Source organism: Rhizophagus irregularis, chromosome 26 (assembly GCF_026210795.1).
Source record: "Rhizophagus irregularis chromosome 26, complete sequence".
Classification (NCBI taxonomy): Eukaryota; Fungi; Glomeromycota; class Glomeromycetes; order Glomerales; family Glomeraceae; genus Rhizophagus; species Rhizophagus irregularis.
The window spans coordinates 2010589-2028237 of NC_089454.1; the positions used below are offsets into that span (position 1 = coordinate 2010589).

The 17649-nt window shown below is 26.3% G+C and overlaps 5 protein-coding genes across 5 annotated transcripts; 4 read left to right on the top strand and 1 right to left on the bottom strand.

Annotated features, from left to right (window-relative positions):
- Positions 1-244: 244 nt before the first annotated feature.
- On the top strand, positions 245-2482 carry OCT59_017638 (uncharacterized protein; the record flags this gene model as incomplete). Its single annotated transcript, XM_066137622.1, has 7 exons — positions 245-457; positions 593-709; positions 807-940; positions 1036-1083; positions 1157-1169; positions 1247-1928; positions 2020-2482. The coding sequence occupies 7 exons, from the start codon at positions 245-247 to the stop codon at positions 2208-2210; spliced, it is 1398 nt and encodes a 465-aa protein (XP_066004181.1). The 3' UTR covers positions 2211-2482.
- A 156-nt stretch (positions 2483-2638) lies between these two features.
- OCT59_017639 (uncharacterized protein) lies at positions 2639-4286 on the top strand (the record flags this gene model as incomplete). Its single annotated transcript, XM_025314591.2, has 6 exons — positions 2639-2749; positions 2827-3067; positions 3148-3357; positions 3434-3516; positions 3579-3730; positions 3806-4286. 6 exons carry the CDS (start codon positions 2639-2641, stop codon positions 3864-3866), a joined length of 858 nt encoding a protein of 285 aa, XP_025184766.1. The 3' UTR covers positions 3867-4286.
- A 5117-nt stretch (positions 4287-9403) lies between these two features.
- Positions 9404-9631, top strand: OCT59_017640 (uncharacterized protein; the record flags this gene model as incomplete). Its single annotated transcript, XM_066137623.1, has 1 exon — positions 9404-9631. The coding sequence occupies one exon, from the start codon at positions 9404-9406 to the stop codon at positions 9629-9631; it is 228 nt and encodes a 75-aa protein (XP_066004182.1).
- Positions 9632-10030: 399 nt separating this feature from the next.
- On the top strand, positions 10031-10456 carry OCT59_017641 (uncharacterized protein; the record flags this gene model as incomplete). The annotated part of the gene is made up of 1 exon (XM_025330093.2): positions 10031-10456. One exon carries the CDS (start codon positions 10031-10033, stop codon positions 10454-10456), a length of 426 nt encoding a protein of 141 aa, XP_025184767.2.
- Positions 10457-12627: 2171 nt separating this feature from the next.
- On the bottom strand, positions 12628-14124 carry OCT59_017642 (uncharacterized protein; the record flags this gene model as incomplete). Its single annotated transcript, XM_066137624.1, has 3 exons — positions 12628-13411; positions 13489-13495; positions 13920-14124. The coding sequence occupies 3 exons, from the start codon at positions 14122-14124 to the stop codon at positions 12628-12630; spliced, it is 996 nt and encodes a 331-aa protein (XP_066004183.1).
- Positions 14125-17649: the final 3525 nt, after the last annotated feature.

Genomic DNA, 17649 nt, shown 5'->3' on the forward strand with positions numbered 1-17649 from the left:
TATTGTCAAGATTTTGTATATTACAAATCATTTTACAGTGTTGCAGATCAATATACAAATGAAGAAATTCTAAGAACTCCACTTACTATATATATTCATTATCTAATCAAGGTTAAAATTTTGTGATATCTTTTTTTACAAATCAAAATCAGATCAGTCTCGAACTATCAGGTAGTCAGTTTCATAGTCGACAGCTTTTAATCATTCCCTTAGTATTCCTACCTCCCTTTTTTTTGTTTTAATAATGGCTCCAAATCACAGTGCTCCACTTATTAGCGAAAATACTTTTAATGTGCCCCGCCTTGAGGATTATGACATAAGTCCGTCGACTGGATTCCTTCCTTCTATTCCACCATTAGAATGTTTGCCTGACTCTTATTATGAACCCTGGGAAACTTTAATTTCAATGTTTCATAATTTGATGTTGGCTGGTCGTCTAAGGGAATATGTTAAAAGGGTATAGTATTGAATTAATGAATGCGCGCTTATAGTTTGAATTTAGGAGTTGCTTTATCCACAAAAAATGCGATGAGATGGATGAGATGGTTACATGCTGATCATGATACGATGTCAATCTCTTAACTAAATGTAGCTGCCGATTTTGAAAACTGATCGCCTAAAAACTCCAGAAGAATATCGTCGTGCTTTCTTAGTATTGTCCTTTATAGCACACGGATATGTGTGGGGAAAATATGAAACAGTCTCAGACGTGCGTAGAATAATAAAGTTCGATATTATTTGCTTTGTTTTTTTCGCTTTTTATCGCGATCTAATCCTATTAAAATAAAATTTTATCTTATATATAGAGGCTACCAGCTAATATTGCTATACCTTGGGTAGAAGTATCAAAATATCTCGATGTCGCACCAATAATTAATCATGCTGCAGTAGTGACTTGGAATTGGAGCTTACTATTTTCAGATGAACCGTTTAAATTAAAGTATTTATACATCTTACTCATCAAATTTATGGTAAATTGTTGAATTCCGATGAAACTTCTCTAATTAAATTTGAAATATATTTTTCTATCTTTAGTAATCTAGCTACATTAATTACGTTCTCAAACACGTTGGATGAATCATGGTTTTATCTAGTTACAACTGCTATTGAAGGGTTCGGAGGACGCGCTCTTACGAGTATTATGGCTGCAATTCAGGCTACTTATGATGGTAATAACGAAATATTGATTAATGAATTAAGAAATATCAGTTCTACCATTTTTGATATTAACAAAACCCTGCAAAAGATGTTTAAGAAATGTGATCCATATGTCTTCTACTGGAAGGTACGACCATACCTCTCCGGTTGGGAAAATGAAGATCGTTTACCAAAAGGGCTAATTTATGAAGGAGTAGATGGAAACGATGAGAATGGGAATCCAATTTATCGACGGTACATAGGAGGCAGTGCAGGTCAAAGTGCCTTAATCCAAGCTCTTGATATTGCACTTAGTGTAAAACACTATCCAACCGGTATTAAACCGCATACAAATTCTTCTTGTCCCCGCTATACCTCATGTTCTAATGGTTACCCTCAACCACATGATATTCATCAATATGTGTCTAATGGACATACCGAACCTCAACAACCTTACCTTCATAGAATTCGACAGAATATCCCAGGTCCTCATCGTAGATTTCTTGAGGACCTTGCCAAAATAGCTGATATTCGAAATTACATAATATCTACCACCAATTATGATTCGAGCGTTAATACTTCCTCATCAGATGAAAGCGAAGACACGTGTTTATTACGCGAAACTGATGAAGCTGATGATCTAATTAAAGCATATAACGAATGTTTGAACCAAATGAAAGATTTTAGAAAAACACATTTAAATATTGTAAATTTTTATATCATAAAACAAGCACGCAGGGGAGGTGATCCACATTTTAATGCGAAGGAAGTGACTCCCCCCGTAGATAAAGGTAATGTATCCATATTTGTTTGTTTTCGTTCATTATTCGTTCGTTATTCGTTCGGGAAGGAGAATTATATATTTATTATTTATTTACTTAGATTTAGTAGGTAATAATGAAATAACTGCAGTGAGTAATGAGATCATAATGACCACCACTAAATCAGTGAACAATGAGATCATAACGACCACCACTAAATCGATCGAGATTATCAAGGGTACTGGAGGAACTAATTTAATTCCATTTTTAGAACAAATGAAGGATGAAACATTAGCCCAAAAAATCCAGTAGGGATTTTTTACTTTAAAATTGTAAAGTTGCATAAAGCTAAGAATTATCTTATTTCCCTTCATCCCATTGCATCAGTAAGCTTAACAAGCTTCCTATTTAAGATTTATCTATAACACTTATTTAAGTATTCTCGAACAACTAAATTATTTGCCAATTAATTATTTATAGATTAGTTTCTTAGTTTATATAGTTTTACAATCGAACCAATTTATATATTTATTTCCTGATTGGAATAAATGAGTATTTCCAAAAATGGAATTTTTTATAATTCATCTAATTCATCGTAATTTATGTACATTGTTAAATCATGCGTTTTCTATTTTTTTTTTTTTGGTCAAATCATGCGTCTTTCCTGTCAAATCATATATTTTTCCTGATTTTCCCTTCTACTATAAATATAGTAAGCGCAGTTTATATAAAATCCAAGAATGGATTCCAGTAGACAGTTGCAATGTGAAGAATTGTCTTTACTTATTGCAATGTTTGTTGATAATGAATTTCAGTGGATAGGAGATGAAAATCAAATTGAAAGTTGGAAAGTAATTATCAAAGTTAAAGTTTTCATATGTTCAATAATTAATATCGAATATCACAATTTTCTAATTCTTTTAAATAGTCAATTATAGATAATTTTAATTTAAACCAAACAACAATACGAAATCTCGAAGAAATTCCTCAATTTCGGTTTCGATTATCTTTGGATATAAATAACAGTTGGCTTAATGTATTTTTACCTTTAAGATATCCTAAAGTACAACCAGAATGTTATTTTTCATCAGACAATGTCAACAAACAAACGTGGACTGAAATTAATTTTGAAATTGAAATGAAAGTCAAGGAATTAAATGCTAATGATGGTAAGTTTCTTAAATTTTCTTCCAAAAATTATTTTATTCTTTTTTTTATAATAAAAAAATTTAATTGATTATTTTTAAAGAATGCTGTATCTTTGAACTTTATCAACATACGAAATCATATTTGACTGAAAAGTTTTCGCAGTATACGTTATCCGACTACGATGACAATAAAAATGAAAAAGAAAAAGCATCTCTACAACTTTCGCGAATATTAATATGGACACATCATTTATTATCTTTGGAAAAACGGAAGAATATTTGTCAATGGGCTGAAGAATTAGGATTATGGGGTATTTAGATTTTCATGCAACTAATATTTATTTTAGTTTATACACAATTATTATATTTTCGTTGTTTTATTGAAAGGATTTTCGAAACCTGGATATCCTGGAATTATTATTGTTGAAGGATTAAATGATAGAGTGCATGAATATATATCAAGGCTTAAGGTATGTAAAACTAGTGAGATCTAATTTATTTTTTTACTAACCTTTTATTTTAATTTATAAAGAGTTTGAGATGGCAGGCAATTACTGTTCGTTCAGAACAAACCGAACCACTTGATCTAAAAGAACAACATTATGGAGAACGAGTCAAACTAAGATTGGGAAGAAGCAATCCTGGAGTTACCGAATTGGAAACTATGTCAGAAATTTCTTCAAAGTAAGCTAATAGAATATAGTTATTAATTATATTAAAGAAATATTATTTAATAATTTTTATTTAATCTAAATATAGAATGAAAAAAGCTGATTTAGAAGAAATGTTTATGTCTGCGATGAAAATCAATAAAAAATAACTCATTCTAGATTAGAATATATTTTATATTTAATAATTCGAAGGTTTTCACATACCTGGTAATTTACCTCAAATTTTCCACCTCCCCGGCCAGAAGTATAAATTCGGCCAGCATTAAGAAATTACGAGATAAGCCCACATAGTTCAAGAAATTAATCCATCAAAAATAATTAGATACAGATAATTCAGATGATCAGATCAATCTGAATTAATTGGATTATAGATCAAACCTTTATAAAAGAAGCTTTTGCATCCTATATTATTGGAACTTGAAACTTAGTCAATTAATTATTAACAATGCAAGTAAATTATTAGGGTTATAACATATATAATATTTTTATTAGGCATATACTTCCATGTAAAATATAATGCAACCAATTAAATCACCATGACTTTTTATTAAAAGATTTTTGCCAATCTTTCTACCTTTTAAAATATTATATAATGAATATCATAATCCTTATAAATTATATATTACTTAGTATTTTTCTCATTCCTTTTTATTTTTGATGCAAAAAACTAATATACAAAAGTCCTTCTAAAAAAGAAATTCAGTCTTTTTTAATTCAATAAATGATTATTATTAAATGACTTAAATCAGAATTCTGCTTACTTATAATAAAGGTTACTATAGAAAATTGGCCTTTTACTGATAATTTTTACCTTACTTTTTTATTAAATTCTATTGATTAATTAGCTAAAAAAGGAAAAAATCATAACAATGTAACATAAAATTTCCTTTATAGTAAGATCTGCAAAGAATTTTATATATGATTTTTACCTTAAATTTGGAAGTAACTTATCTTATAAATAAGCAGATTCTCTTATAATTTGTATATATATATATAATTTAATATTTCTTCTATAATTTAGCTAATATTAATATAATATTACTTTAATATAAAAATTGTTTGTCTAAAATATTAGAAAAATTTTATATTCATATATTAGAACTTATATTTATAAAATTATTTAAAAAAAGTTAAAAGTTTTGGAATTAAAAAGAAGGCAATATAGTAGTAACAGATAATAAAAGTAATATAGTTAAGGCAATTAATAAATAAAATGGTATAAGTAGAGTAGTAAACTTAATATATACTTTTCAGCTTTACATACTTAAAGAATTTAAATAAATAAAACTATATTTTTAAAGATATATAAAATTAAAACAGTTTTTTGAATTACTTAAGTAAACAAAAAAGTTAGAAGATGCTTAAAAAGAAATAATTGGACAAGAAAAATGAATAGCTAATGAAATTGGATTATTTCCTTCTATATAAAATAATAAAAATATATAAATAACAATTAATATAAAAAAATAAACCATTATTACAGAGATACTAATATATTAGAAATTAAAATTAGCTTTCTGGAAATGGTTAAAAGAATTAGTTATATTTAGTTTAAAAACCAATTATAAAGTAAAAAAAAAATTATTAACAATTAATAATATTAATATTAAATGGAAATTATTTAACAAATTATTTAAAATATTAACTTCAATTGAAAGTGCTATTCAGTTTTTTGAAAGTCAAAAATTTTTTTTAAATATTATGATACATTATATTAATAATAATTACTAATTTAATCATTAATTAAATGAAAAAAATAATAAAGAAAATTTATATTTGGAAATTAAAGATAAATTTATGGAATGTTTACTATTATTATCTAATAATAATATTAATTTTATAATTAATTTAATTAAAAAAGGAATTTATAATACTCTTTTTAAATATTGGAATATTCTGCTAAATTTTACTTTATTAGCTAGTTTATTAGATTCTAAATCTAAAATAATATATAATTAGTCTTATAAATTACAGAAATTAGTAAAATTTTTATTAAATACAAAATATGAAAAATATAAAGATAATGATATATTATACAAATTTATCTGTCATTTTAATCATAAATTTAATTTTTTTTAAGTAGAATATTTAATTCTTAAATATATTCAATTTATCAATTAATAATAAATTAATTCAATATTTAGATAATTTTTGCACACCTTAAATTTTTTCTAATAACAATATTTTCAAATAATAAATTTAAAGTAGAAATAGTTAATAAAATATAGAAATTTAGAATATATCAATCTATTTAAATAAAGGATAATTTTAACATTCACTGAAGGTGAAATTCACTGAAAGATTATATTTTACCAGAGGTGAATTTCACCAGATAAAATTGTAAAATACAACATATCATGTGACTACAAATTTTTTTAAAAAAATTTCTTAATAAATAAAACTGAATACAAACTTGCAAAATTTTATTAACAAAAAGTTTCTTTTAAATTATAGGAAATTAATATAATTTTAATTAACTCTACACACTATTCCTATCACCATTTATTTCAAATTATATTATTAATTTTTGCTTATTGCAATACACTCCTTTATAATGTACTGTACTATATCGCGGGCCATAGTACCCCCATGCATAATACCCCCTTGAAAAATTTCATAGAATTGTATAGTACCTGAGGGGATATTTTACAATTATCTTGTGATCCAGTGATCAGATTTGAGCCATCTTTTTTTGTTTGATAGCTTTCATTGAGCTCATCAAAATAAAAAAAAGATCATTCAAATTGGACTGGTAGATCGTAAGATATTCGCAAAAAATGGAATTTTTAGGCTTTGTTTAGTACCTGGAGGTACAGGGTCAAACCCCGATTTTTGCAAGATATCCAGGGTACTGTAGCCCGCTATATACGGTAGTTAAAATTATTAATTAATAATAATGTGTATTATTATAAAATTTCACAATAAACAAAAGAGTAAAATGAATAATAAAAGATAAGTAAAAAGAAATAAAATATATGATAAAAAAAAAAATGAAATGAAACGAATAACAAAAATTAAAGGGAAGAAATAGGTAGTAAAAAATGAAAAAAAAATAATGTAAAAGATAGGAAGTGAAGTAGATGATAAAAAACCATGTAGAAGTGAAAAGAATGATGAAAAAGAATGGATGCAAAAGTAATGCATGATGAAAAATGACGTAAAAGTAAAAAAGATATTGGCATGAGAGCGAAAATAATAATGGAAATCAGCATGGAAGTGAAAGTGATGATGAAAAATTAGTATAAAAGTAAAAACAATGACAAAAATTGGCATAAAAGTGAAAGGAATAAATGGATGATTGAAATCAGCATGGGAATAAAAGTGATGACAGAAATTGGCATAGAAGTAAAAGTGATAATAAAAATTGATATAGGAGTAGAAGTGATGATAAAAATTGGTATAGAAGTGAAAGTGATGATAAAAATTGATATTGGAATAGAAATGATGACAAAATTTACAGAAAATAACATGGGTGTAAAAATGATAATAAAATTCAGCATAGGAGTAAAAAATAATGATGAAAATTAGCATGAAAGCAAAAATGATAATGGAAAATAATATATGTATAAAATGATAATAGAAATTGGCAGGAGCAAAAGAAATGATGAGAAATAGAAGGAATGATATAGAAAATGAAAAAGAAACAAATGGGAAGAAAAGGAAACAAAAAGATTATGGAAAAAAAGAAATACTGATTAGTATCATTTTAGTAAAAGAAAATAATTGAATAAAACAGTAAAAGGCTAAAGCCATTTAAATTATCATTATCCAAAGAAGAAAAGTTAGCAAAGTAAAGTAACAAAAAAGAATAAAAAAATTCAAGTTGTTTTGGAAATAGTACTTCTGAAAAAGCAAAAACAAAAAATATATATAAAAAATATTTTGCGTAATACAAATTCATCTGGTAAATTTTACTGGAACAAAATTTAAAATTTTTAATACATTGCAGATTATAGCAAAATTCATCAAAGGTAAATTTTAAATTAATTCTTAAATAAAAATTTATTTTTAATTTTATTATTACATTAAAGGTAAATTTAGATTTAATACCTCTCGTATAATACTTAAATCTAATCTTTTATGATGCAATATACATAAATTTCACAGAAAAGAAAAAAATTATATCTTAAATTTAATTGGTTTTTTTTTTTTTTTTTTTTGTAAAGGCATGATCATGTTTATTGATAATAATGTTAAAGTAATACAATATATTTACAAAAGTAAAATAAAATAAGGTATTCTAAATAAATTTAAACGTTATTAATATACTGCTCCTTTTAAAGGAAAAGACCGACCTGTCACCTTAAGATCAAAGGTGACTTGTCATGAAAGACTTAAAAATTTGACCAATGACCTCCTTTATCAAACATTAAGCTATTCCATAGCTCCCAATATGAACTTACTATTTTGTCTAATTTATTGTAATTTATTGGCCACTAATTTAGATTTGTTGACCGACTTTTTTATCTTTACATTAATCCCTTTCTGATGTTCTAAATCAGCTAATTTAACATTCCTATACTATACATGAAGTTGAAATTAAAGCCCAAAAGTAGAAATATTTCGACTTGGGAAGGTCAAAAGTTGAAATTAAAGTCAAAATGGTTGAAATTACATCATAGTCATGTGATTTTTATAATTATAATTTAATATAAAATTTTAAACGTGAATAACTCCGTCAATATTAATGCTACAAATATGAAATACATATCATTGGAATCCTCTCGATGAGCTGAATCCAACCGCGTAAAGATCATAAAAATCGAATCACTGGATGCGGAGTTCGCTAACTTTGAATTTTAAAATTATTGTTTACTATAAAAATTATAAGACTATTTAATACCAAATTTTAAACGTGAATAACTCCGTCAATATTGATGCTACAAATATGAAATACATATCATTGGAATCCTCTCGATGAACTGAATCCAACCGTGTAAAGATCATAAAAATCGAATTACTGGATGCGGAGTTCATTAACTTTGAATTTTAAAATTATTGTTTACTATAAAATCATATGACTATGACGTAATTTTGACTATTTCAACTTTTGGAGGGGCTCAAGTCAAAATCATTTCGACCATTTTGACCATTTCGGAGGTCAAAATTAACCAATTTTGGTTTCATGTATATCCTATACTCCCATATAAAAATTTTGAAGTCAAAAATCAATTTGTTAACCAAATCATCTAATAATCTTATCCTGTCTTTATCTAATATTCTATAACTTGTAAATAAGTTAACTAAATCAACATATATAAAACCTTTTGCTAACATAGACAAATTATATGCCTTATTGAAATCCCAAATCTTACAACACGAAATTTCACTCTTTCTGGTCGATCTCTTAACCAAATATTTTTGTAAAGACAAATATAAAAATTTTTATTGATAAAGACATACAATATGGAGTCAACAATATTTGTAAATAAGGAAGAGGTCCTGACGTGGGTTAACAACAACAAGAAGTCATATATGAAAGCTTTTTTCAACCCCTTTCACGATATTTTTGACCATTATCTAGGGGAAATCGTAAAGTACTAATAAACCAGAGACAAAAGTAGCGGCGGTGTATTATTTTTTAGCTTTATTCCTAATAAAATGGGCAGGTACACATATAGAAAGTATAATAGAAGCACTACTTCATCGTGAGAGAACTGCGGCAGTGAAATATGAACAAATCAAAATGCAGAACACAGAAATTTTGGAAAAATTTGAGGACATGAAAAAAAATATGGCAGATGGTAGTTTGACAAATGGATTAGTAATTCAAGATTTAGAAAATAGAATCAGGAATTTAGAAGCAGACGTAACGGCAAAGAAACGAATAATATTGGAGAAAAGTGAGACGAATAATGCTTTATGGGAAAAAATAAAAGCGCTAGAAATAAAAGAGGAAAAGTTAACGAGTTAAGTGACGAAAATGGAAATAGATAGCGAGACGCAGAAAAAGAAAAAATGCCTCAACAAAAAAAGAAAAAGGGCGTGACCACAACATGCTAAAAATGGAATGATCACCGAACCTGCGATAGATATGATCGATTATAAAGATAAAGATCGACTGGAAAAATATTTTGCTGATAAGTCACGTGATATCACATTTTACGATGTGCCAGCGTATTGGAGTGATGATGAAATTCTGGCACTGATTAATGAGAATGTAGGATCTGTAGAATACATGAGGAGTAAATGATGTTATAAATACAAGACCGTTAGAGTGACGCTGCGCTTCAGCAATGCATATGAAAAGATATACAAAGAGGGCGGCATGAACGTGTCTTTAACAAGAAAAAATTGACAATATTTTCTTAGGATGTTTAGTTCACGATTATCATATAGTGACATTAAAGACAAATTTCATTGGCAAGCGGTTAAACGATTGGAACTGGATGTTCAACATGATGATACAACAGTAATTAAAGATATGGTGAAAACTTTTCACGCTTTTTTTGGAAAAATTATTAGAGTCAAGGGGATGCGCTTTATTATATTATATTTCAACACAGAAACACATTTGATGAATGCAATTAATGAGTCGGCAAAGATTAATGACATTAGTCAGGGATTATGGTTAAAAAAAGAAAACGATTTTATTGATGAGAACGGTGAGTTGAAAGAACTCACTAAAAGATCGAACTACAAGAATGACGCCTCAAGGTCTAATGCTTTTTGTATGAAGTGGGAACAACAAGGTGGTCCATCAACACATTCCGCTCTTTCAAGAAGGCACAATCAATAGAGGTAAACAAGGAAGCGTAATGTAGAAACGATGTTAAGAATGGATAAAAATAGAAAAGACTAAAAATATATTAAAATAGTTAAAAAATAAAAAAACAGGTAATAAAATAAATGGTAATGTATTTGGAATAAGTAGTTTTAGATTTTTAGATTAGATTAGTTTAGCATCATAATAGTTAAGTGAATATGTAATTCAGCTTTTGTTATTAAACGACACAACAAAGTAACTAGTCGTAAAAATTTTTTTTAACAATAGCGCTATAAACGGAAAAGAAAGAAAAACTTTAGTTTAGTGTATAGTAATAGTTAGTGTAGCATTTCTTTGGTTATGTTTATTCACGCCTTGGTTAGATATCCCAATGGCTTTAGTATGAAGTAATTCATCATCGAAAGATTTTGAATTACAATGTATTAATGTTGTAATTATTATGTACTATGATGCGTTATATTTACTAATAAAATGACAAAATACGGTTACTAAAAAAAAAAAAAAACACGAAATTTCTTTAAAAATATCATCAGGATTTACATTTTCCATTTGACTATTAACTAATATCAATTCTTGTAAGTATTGTTGAAATTTGTCTATTATATTTAAATATACTTGTTCTAAATGTTCACATTTCCATAAGTGTGAATATGTTTCTTTATCTTTAAAGCACATAGGACATTTCCATTTAGAATTATAAACATGTGGTTTTCTTTTAACTAAGTTATCAAGTGTTGGTAATTCTTCTGTCTGAATTTTGACTTTCTTAATTTTAATTGGTATTACAAAATGATTTGATTAGTAACTTTAATTAGCTAATATTAATAAAATTAAAATGTATTAGTGTTCTATAAAACTAAAATTTAAAATATATTTGTGTTTTATAAAACTTTATTTGAATAATATGATACACTTTTTTCAGTAAATTTCTTAGATTATTTATAATTGTTATTTACCATTCCTTTCTTTCTCTTTATTTATTACCTGTATTTTTATAAAATGCAGCATTATACCTTATTTCATTATAAATATAACATTTGTAAGAATCTCTAATTTTAGGTATTTCCTGTGATTTTTCAATACTACTTATATATTTTTGCTTGGATGATCATTTTTTATTAATAATTTTATTCAAATTCTTCACATTTTGAAAGTTTAATTTAGCATCAGTATCACTTTTGTTTATTTAATTTTCATAGGAAGTATTGGATATTTTAATAATAGAAGCAATATTGTTAATGATAGATCTTTTATTAATAATAAATTTTTCATTAATAGTGAAAATAGAAAGACTTGAACTTTTAGTAATAGTGGTAATAATAAAAGTAGTAGAACTCTTATCAACTTTTCAATTAGATTTTTTTCTAATATAATCTTAAAAAAAAGTAGTTATTTTATCATCTTCTTGTTCAACTGCAAGCAAAGTAGCAGTTTATACTAATTTTCATATATGATTATATAAATTTCCTTTATAAATGACCTTTTTAAATATAGAAATAATAATTGGAATTATCATAGGTTTTTATGCTAATAAGATATTCTCATCTGTAAATTTATTATTGTAAACATCAATAATTTTTTTTTGCAAATCTAATCCATTTTGATATATATCTTTATACCATCTTTAAAGTAATTATATTAATGTAAAATATCCCAATTTTTAAATTTATCATAACATGAAAATAATAATGATATATAACTTCTTTTGAGATAAACTTAAAACATAAATATAGATAAGATATTAAAAATATTAGCCTTAATTATTTTTTAAAAAATTTTGAATTACACCTATAAGATTTTATAACTTTAGTTAATTACGGCATATAAAAATTTTGTGTTATAGCACTTTTTTAAAATATTGTACAGTTCACCCTCGCTATAGTGAAGCTCATGGGCTGAAAACTAAAATTCACTATAGTAAGGGAATTCACTAATCACGTATAGTAAATAAAGATAAGATTTTCACTATATTAAAAATCCATTATTATCACGTGATGTATATTATATAGTAATAATTAAAAGTCACGACGACTAAGCTTATTTTTATAAAAAACACATGCAATAAAATAAATTTTCTTTGTTTTTTTGTAAACCTGCGCATAAATACTTTTTATATTTATGTCACTCAAAGATTATTACTTTATTAAGTATGATAAACGCAATACTGCAAATCTGTAATACAATCATTTATAAAGACTATCCTGATCGATTTGGTATTCAATAAAACCTTCACACTCTTCATGATTATAAAAGTCCCCTTCGTTAAAATATAAAGTTTCAAAATTAATATTATCAACGTCCATAATATTATCTTTATCACCTATTCTATTCATATTATTATTATCAACACCATCAACGCTATCATTAGTTTTAACAAATAGGTCTAAACTCATTTGCTTCTTTGAAAAAAAATTATTTCTGTAAACTTCCCTTCTAGCTTTTTTTATAGCTTTAAAAGCACCTTTATCAATAATATCTTGACTTTTATTTTGTTCTAAATAAATAAAAATTTTATCAAACGCGGCCAAAACTTCAGAGCTAGATACTGAAGTAATTTCCCTATCACTTTCATCATCAGAAATGGAGTTATTTTCTTTAAGAATGGCAACTATCTGTTCTTCAGTTAGTGTCTCACCAGTAATTTCATTCTCCTGATCTAATTTAATATATTCTTCAGCGGTAAGGGGATGTATATATTCAAGTTTATCAATTAAATCTTGGATTTCTTTACATTCATTCTCTTCACGTTCATTCTCTTCTATTTCATCTTGAGAATCTGTATCATCTAATGGCAAAATTTCTGCATCTCTCCAGCAGTTAAATATAGTTTGAGAAAGAACTTTATCCCAGGCTGATACCACATACTTAATAGCTTTTTTGATATCAATTGGTAACTTACTATTGCCTGTTTCTTGTTGATAATCAAAGGCCTTGATACGATTTTTAAGGAGCAATTTTCGATAGTGTCTACAAATATATAAATATGGTAAGTTTAATTTCGTAATAATTAAAAAATTGCATTAAAATTTTTCAGAATTAATTACCTTAAAACTATTAATAATACCTTTATCACAAGGTTGCAGATGCGCGGTTGTGTTAGAAGGTAAAAACTTAATTTCTATATTAGTCAATTCTACACCTTCGTATAAAGCATGAACAGGAGCGTTATCTACAAGAAAAAGAATTTTTCTTCCTTTTAATCTCATTGTTGCATCAAATTGACGAATCCAATCATTCCAAATGGAGACTTGCATTCAAGCTTTTATATTCCAGTAATATTCTACCGGTAAAGATGACTTGGGTAAGTTTTTCAAGAAACGAGGGTTTTTGTATTTATGAATAAATACTGGTTTAAGCTTTTCTCTACCAGTTGCATTAGAACAAAGAAGAATTGTCACACGATCTTTTGATTGCTTTCGTCCAGATATAGGTTTATCAGAAATCGTTCTTTTAGGTTCCATTTTCCAATACAAACCAGTTTCATCACAATTGAAAACATCATCAAGACTATATCCACAAATCAAATCTTGAAGCTCTTTCCTAAATTCATCAAGTTTCTCAAGTGGTGCACTTGCCTCTCCTTGCTTTAAATAACAAGAAAGATTGTGCCTTTTTTTAAATCCATTAATCCAACCATTACTTCCTTTAAAATTTCCAATCTTATATAAAGATGCAAACATCATAGCTTTTTCATGTAAAACTTGATCACTAATATCAACACTATTTTCCAAAGCTTTTAATACCCATAACGTAAGTGCTTTTTCAATTTCTGGAAAAATCACCCTAACTTGTCTTTTACCTTTAGCTTCAGGTGCTTGGGGATCAATTTCAAGCCATTTTTGTGAATTTTTTAACGTACTACTAATACATCCTTCACTAACATCAAATAATTTCGCTAGTTCTTTATTTTTTGAGGAAGGTTCAGTAACTTTTTAAGACATATTTCATGTTTTTGGGCAAGAAACAAGGAGGCTCTTTTTGGCAAAGTTTTTTCTTGGGATATTATACTTTGCCTATGGTTATTTGAGTACGCGAAGTTCTTTTATTTTGAGTTTTGGGCATACTAGTGTGTGAAGAAAATAATTAACTAGATCAGGATTACTTTTATTATAATTAAAATAAAATATGATACTTTTCCTTTTTAGTTTAAATCATGAAAAAATTCTAGCTTCTAAAGGCAAATTCGAATTCAAATAAATTATACGTGATAAAAAATTCACTAATTAATTGTGTAACATTTGAAAAATTCGTTATAGCAAAAATCTTTACTATATCAAGGATCATTTTATTAACACTGGTTCCAGTATTTAAATTCGAATTACGAGATACAGAAAATTTATTATAAAATTCACTATATCAAGAATTATTATTTATAAAAAAATCCGTACCTAGACTTTTCTTCATTATAGTGAGTTATTCACTATATAAAAATTCACTATAGCAAGGGTGAACTGTATTAACAATAATAATAAAATATATATATTATTTTTTTCATTTCGTATATCTACAACTTTTTATATTTCTAACACTTTCTTTCATTCTACTTCTTTAATTATAGTTTGAAGTATAATAAAACACATATTATATTAATTTTCAATAAATTCATCTAATGCTTTATTAGGATTTTTCTTTAAATAACAAAAATTATTAATTTAATATATATTGCTTTACATATATAAACCTGTTTACGACTTAATTTTTTATTATTAGGCTCAATTATAATTATGTTAATAAAAAAACATTGAGATATTTTATTCTGTTTTAATTATATTGCTAATAGAATTAATAAGATATTTATTAAAAGTTTTTGTCATTATAGGAAACAAATCTTGTTCAGATATAAAAGTAGTATTTGTTATGGTGAATTATTTGTATTTATGAAATTGATTTCACTACTTCTCTTCTTTTAATCTTAATCAATCTGATTAGCAAATTCATATAATAAAGTACTTTTAGCTTTTAATTGTTGTTTTATAATTCAATTATAGCCTTCAATTCTTGCAGTACTTTCAATGCCAGCTGTAAAGATTTTATAAAAATAAGCCTGAACTTATGATTTAAACTTTTAATCCAAGGTATGTAAGTGATAATATCTTGCTATTGAATAATTATTAAGTAATTTGTTCTACTTTTACTTGAATAGTAGTTCATATAAGCTATTACGATTTATGATATTGATAGAATTGTTTAAGTAAATTTGTACAATATAAAATATACAGTAAGCAGAATATGTTTCAGAAAAAATAATTAGAATTGCTGTGTCAAATGCAGGATCTGCATCAGTAAATATAATAATTGGTGGTTGTACTGTTGCTCTTCTTATACATTTGAGTAGAACCCCAAATAATACTAATATAACTCACAAGTAAACTTTAAGTATTAAAGTAAAAATACATTTTATTATATAACTCTGTTAATATTGAAGTTAGGAATTTGATTTTACTATCATTAGAATCCTCTCATCAAGATGAATCCAATGATATAAATTTTATTAAAATCGAATTACTGGTTATATTAAAAATAGGAGTATGTAGAATAACAAAATATTGAAAACATCTTGGTAATACGCAACTTTTGAAAAATTTTAATATAAACTCTATACAAACTCAAATGTGAGTTGTTAAAATCAAAGTCACAAAAGACGCGGCAAAGAGAATTTTGCCAAGTACTCTTCAATCGTATAAAGGACCTTCTGTTCAACCTTTCTGCTTTTCTGCTCCTTAATTAGTTTTATCTCAGGCCGATGGGCCTCTTTCTTCGCTTCAGGCTTCCAAATGGTCCTCTCTTAGTATCAAATGGCTCCATTCCTCCTTAACCCAATGTTATCCATGGTTTCATCACCTGTTGGGTTTTCTGAAGAGTTGAATAATCCTCATCTGGAATAATATCTTGGCGGGTTGTACAATCGGGTAAGATTTTCTGGATTTGGATAGTTAATCTGAAATTTTGCTTTTTAGGTTTAAAGTTGGGATATACAAGTTTGGGATTTATAGTTTAGTTTACTTTTCTATATGTACAAATTTGTGCGACTATTTTTTTTTTGTTTATTTTTATTTATTTACTTTTTCTTTCATTGTATTTTGAGTTATGAAGTTATAAATGATTAATAAAAATTACTGTTAGTCTATCAAATGTGAGTTGTATCAGTATTGTTCGGGTTCTAATTTACTAGTAATCTAAATAGCATTCAAATTTCAGCTAAAATAGTAGGTTTAATTACTATTACTAAAATCTTTTTATTTTTTAGAATTATTTTTCTTTTTTAAAAAACTTCCTCTCCTGATTCTATCTATTCAAATTTTTGAATAAAATATTGGAATTCTCACCTTAATTTTGCTTTTAATTGAAATTCTTCTTTGATAGCCTTATAAAAAATATTTTTGCCAAAATATACTTAAAATAGAATTAAAATTTTATTTTATACTTAAAATATACTGAAATAAGCAAAAATTAAATATCATTTAAATACTAGGAAACGGAAACCGTTGGAGTGTCTGAAGCATTATAATCACATGATCGTCAATAATTGTACATTAAATACCAAAAAAAAATGTATTACAAAAAAAAAATGTAACAAAAAAAAATGTATTACTAAAAAATATATATAGTTAAAAACATATATTGTGATACGTTACAAATTTCGGATTTATGTTACAATTTATTTCGATAAAAAAATTTTCCCACAGACAATTCAATACAATTATACAATCGACGAAAAAAATTTGTCTAATGTTAATTACAATATTATATAATTGTCCAGTAGTTGTTTTTCTTCTTTCTTTCTTTCTTTTACTCTATCACAACTTCTGATTTGGTGAATCTTTTCAAATGAAAACGGCTTAAAAAGAATGTCTTTCAGAGCACTAACCCGTGATATTGCAACAAATGTGAAACCAGCAAAATATTCCTTCTTTCCAATATCTATAAAAGCTTTTGGTAGCGTCAGTCCTTGGCTTTTATGTATAGTAATAGCCCACGCAAGTAAAGTTGCTTGCTGAAACCTAGGAGTTTAGGCAAGATGGCGTTTTGCCGTAAAGCGAAATTCTGCTAAAACTATATTAAAGTTATATTAAAAAACTGGCAAAACTTTGGAGAAAGGCGAAACTGCCGAAACTTATTATAAATGCCAAAACTGCCAAAACTCTGCCAAAACTATAATAAATCTATAGTAAAATTTTGATGAAACTAATCGTAGGATTTTGAAG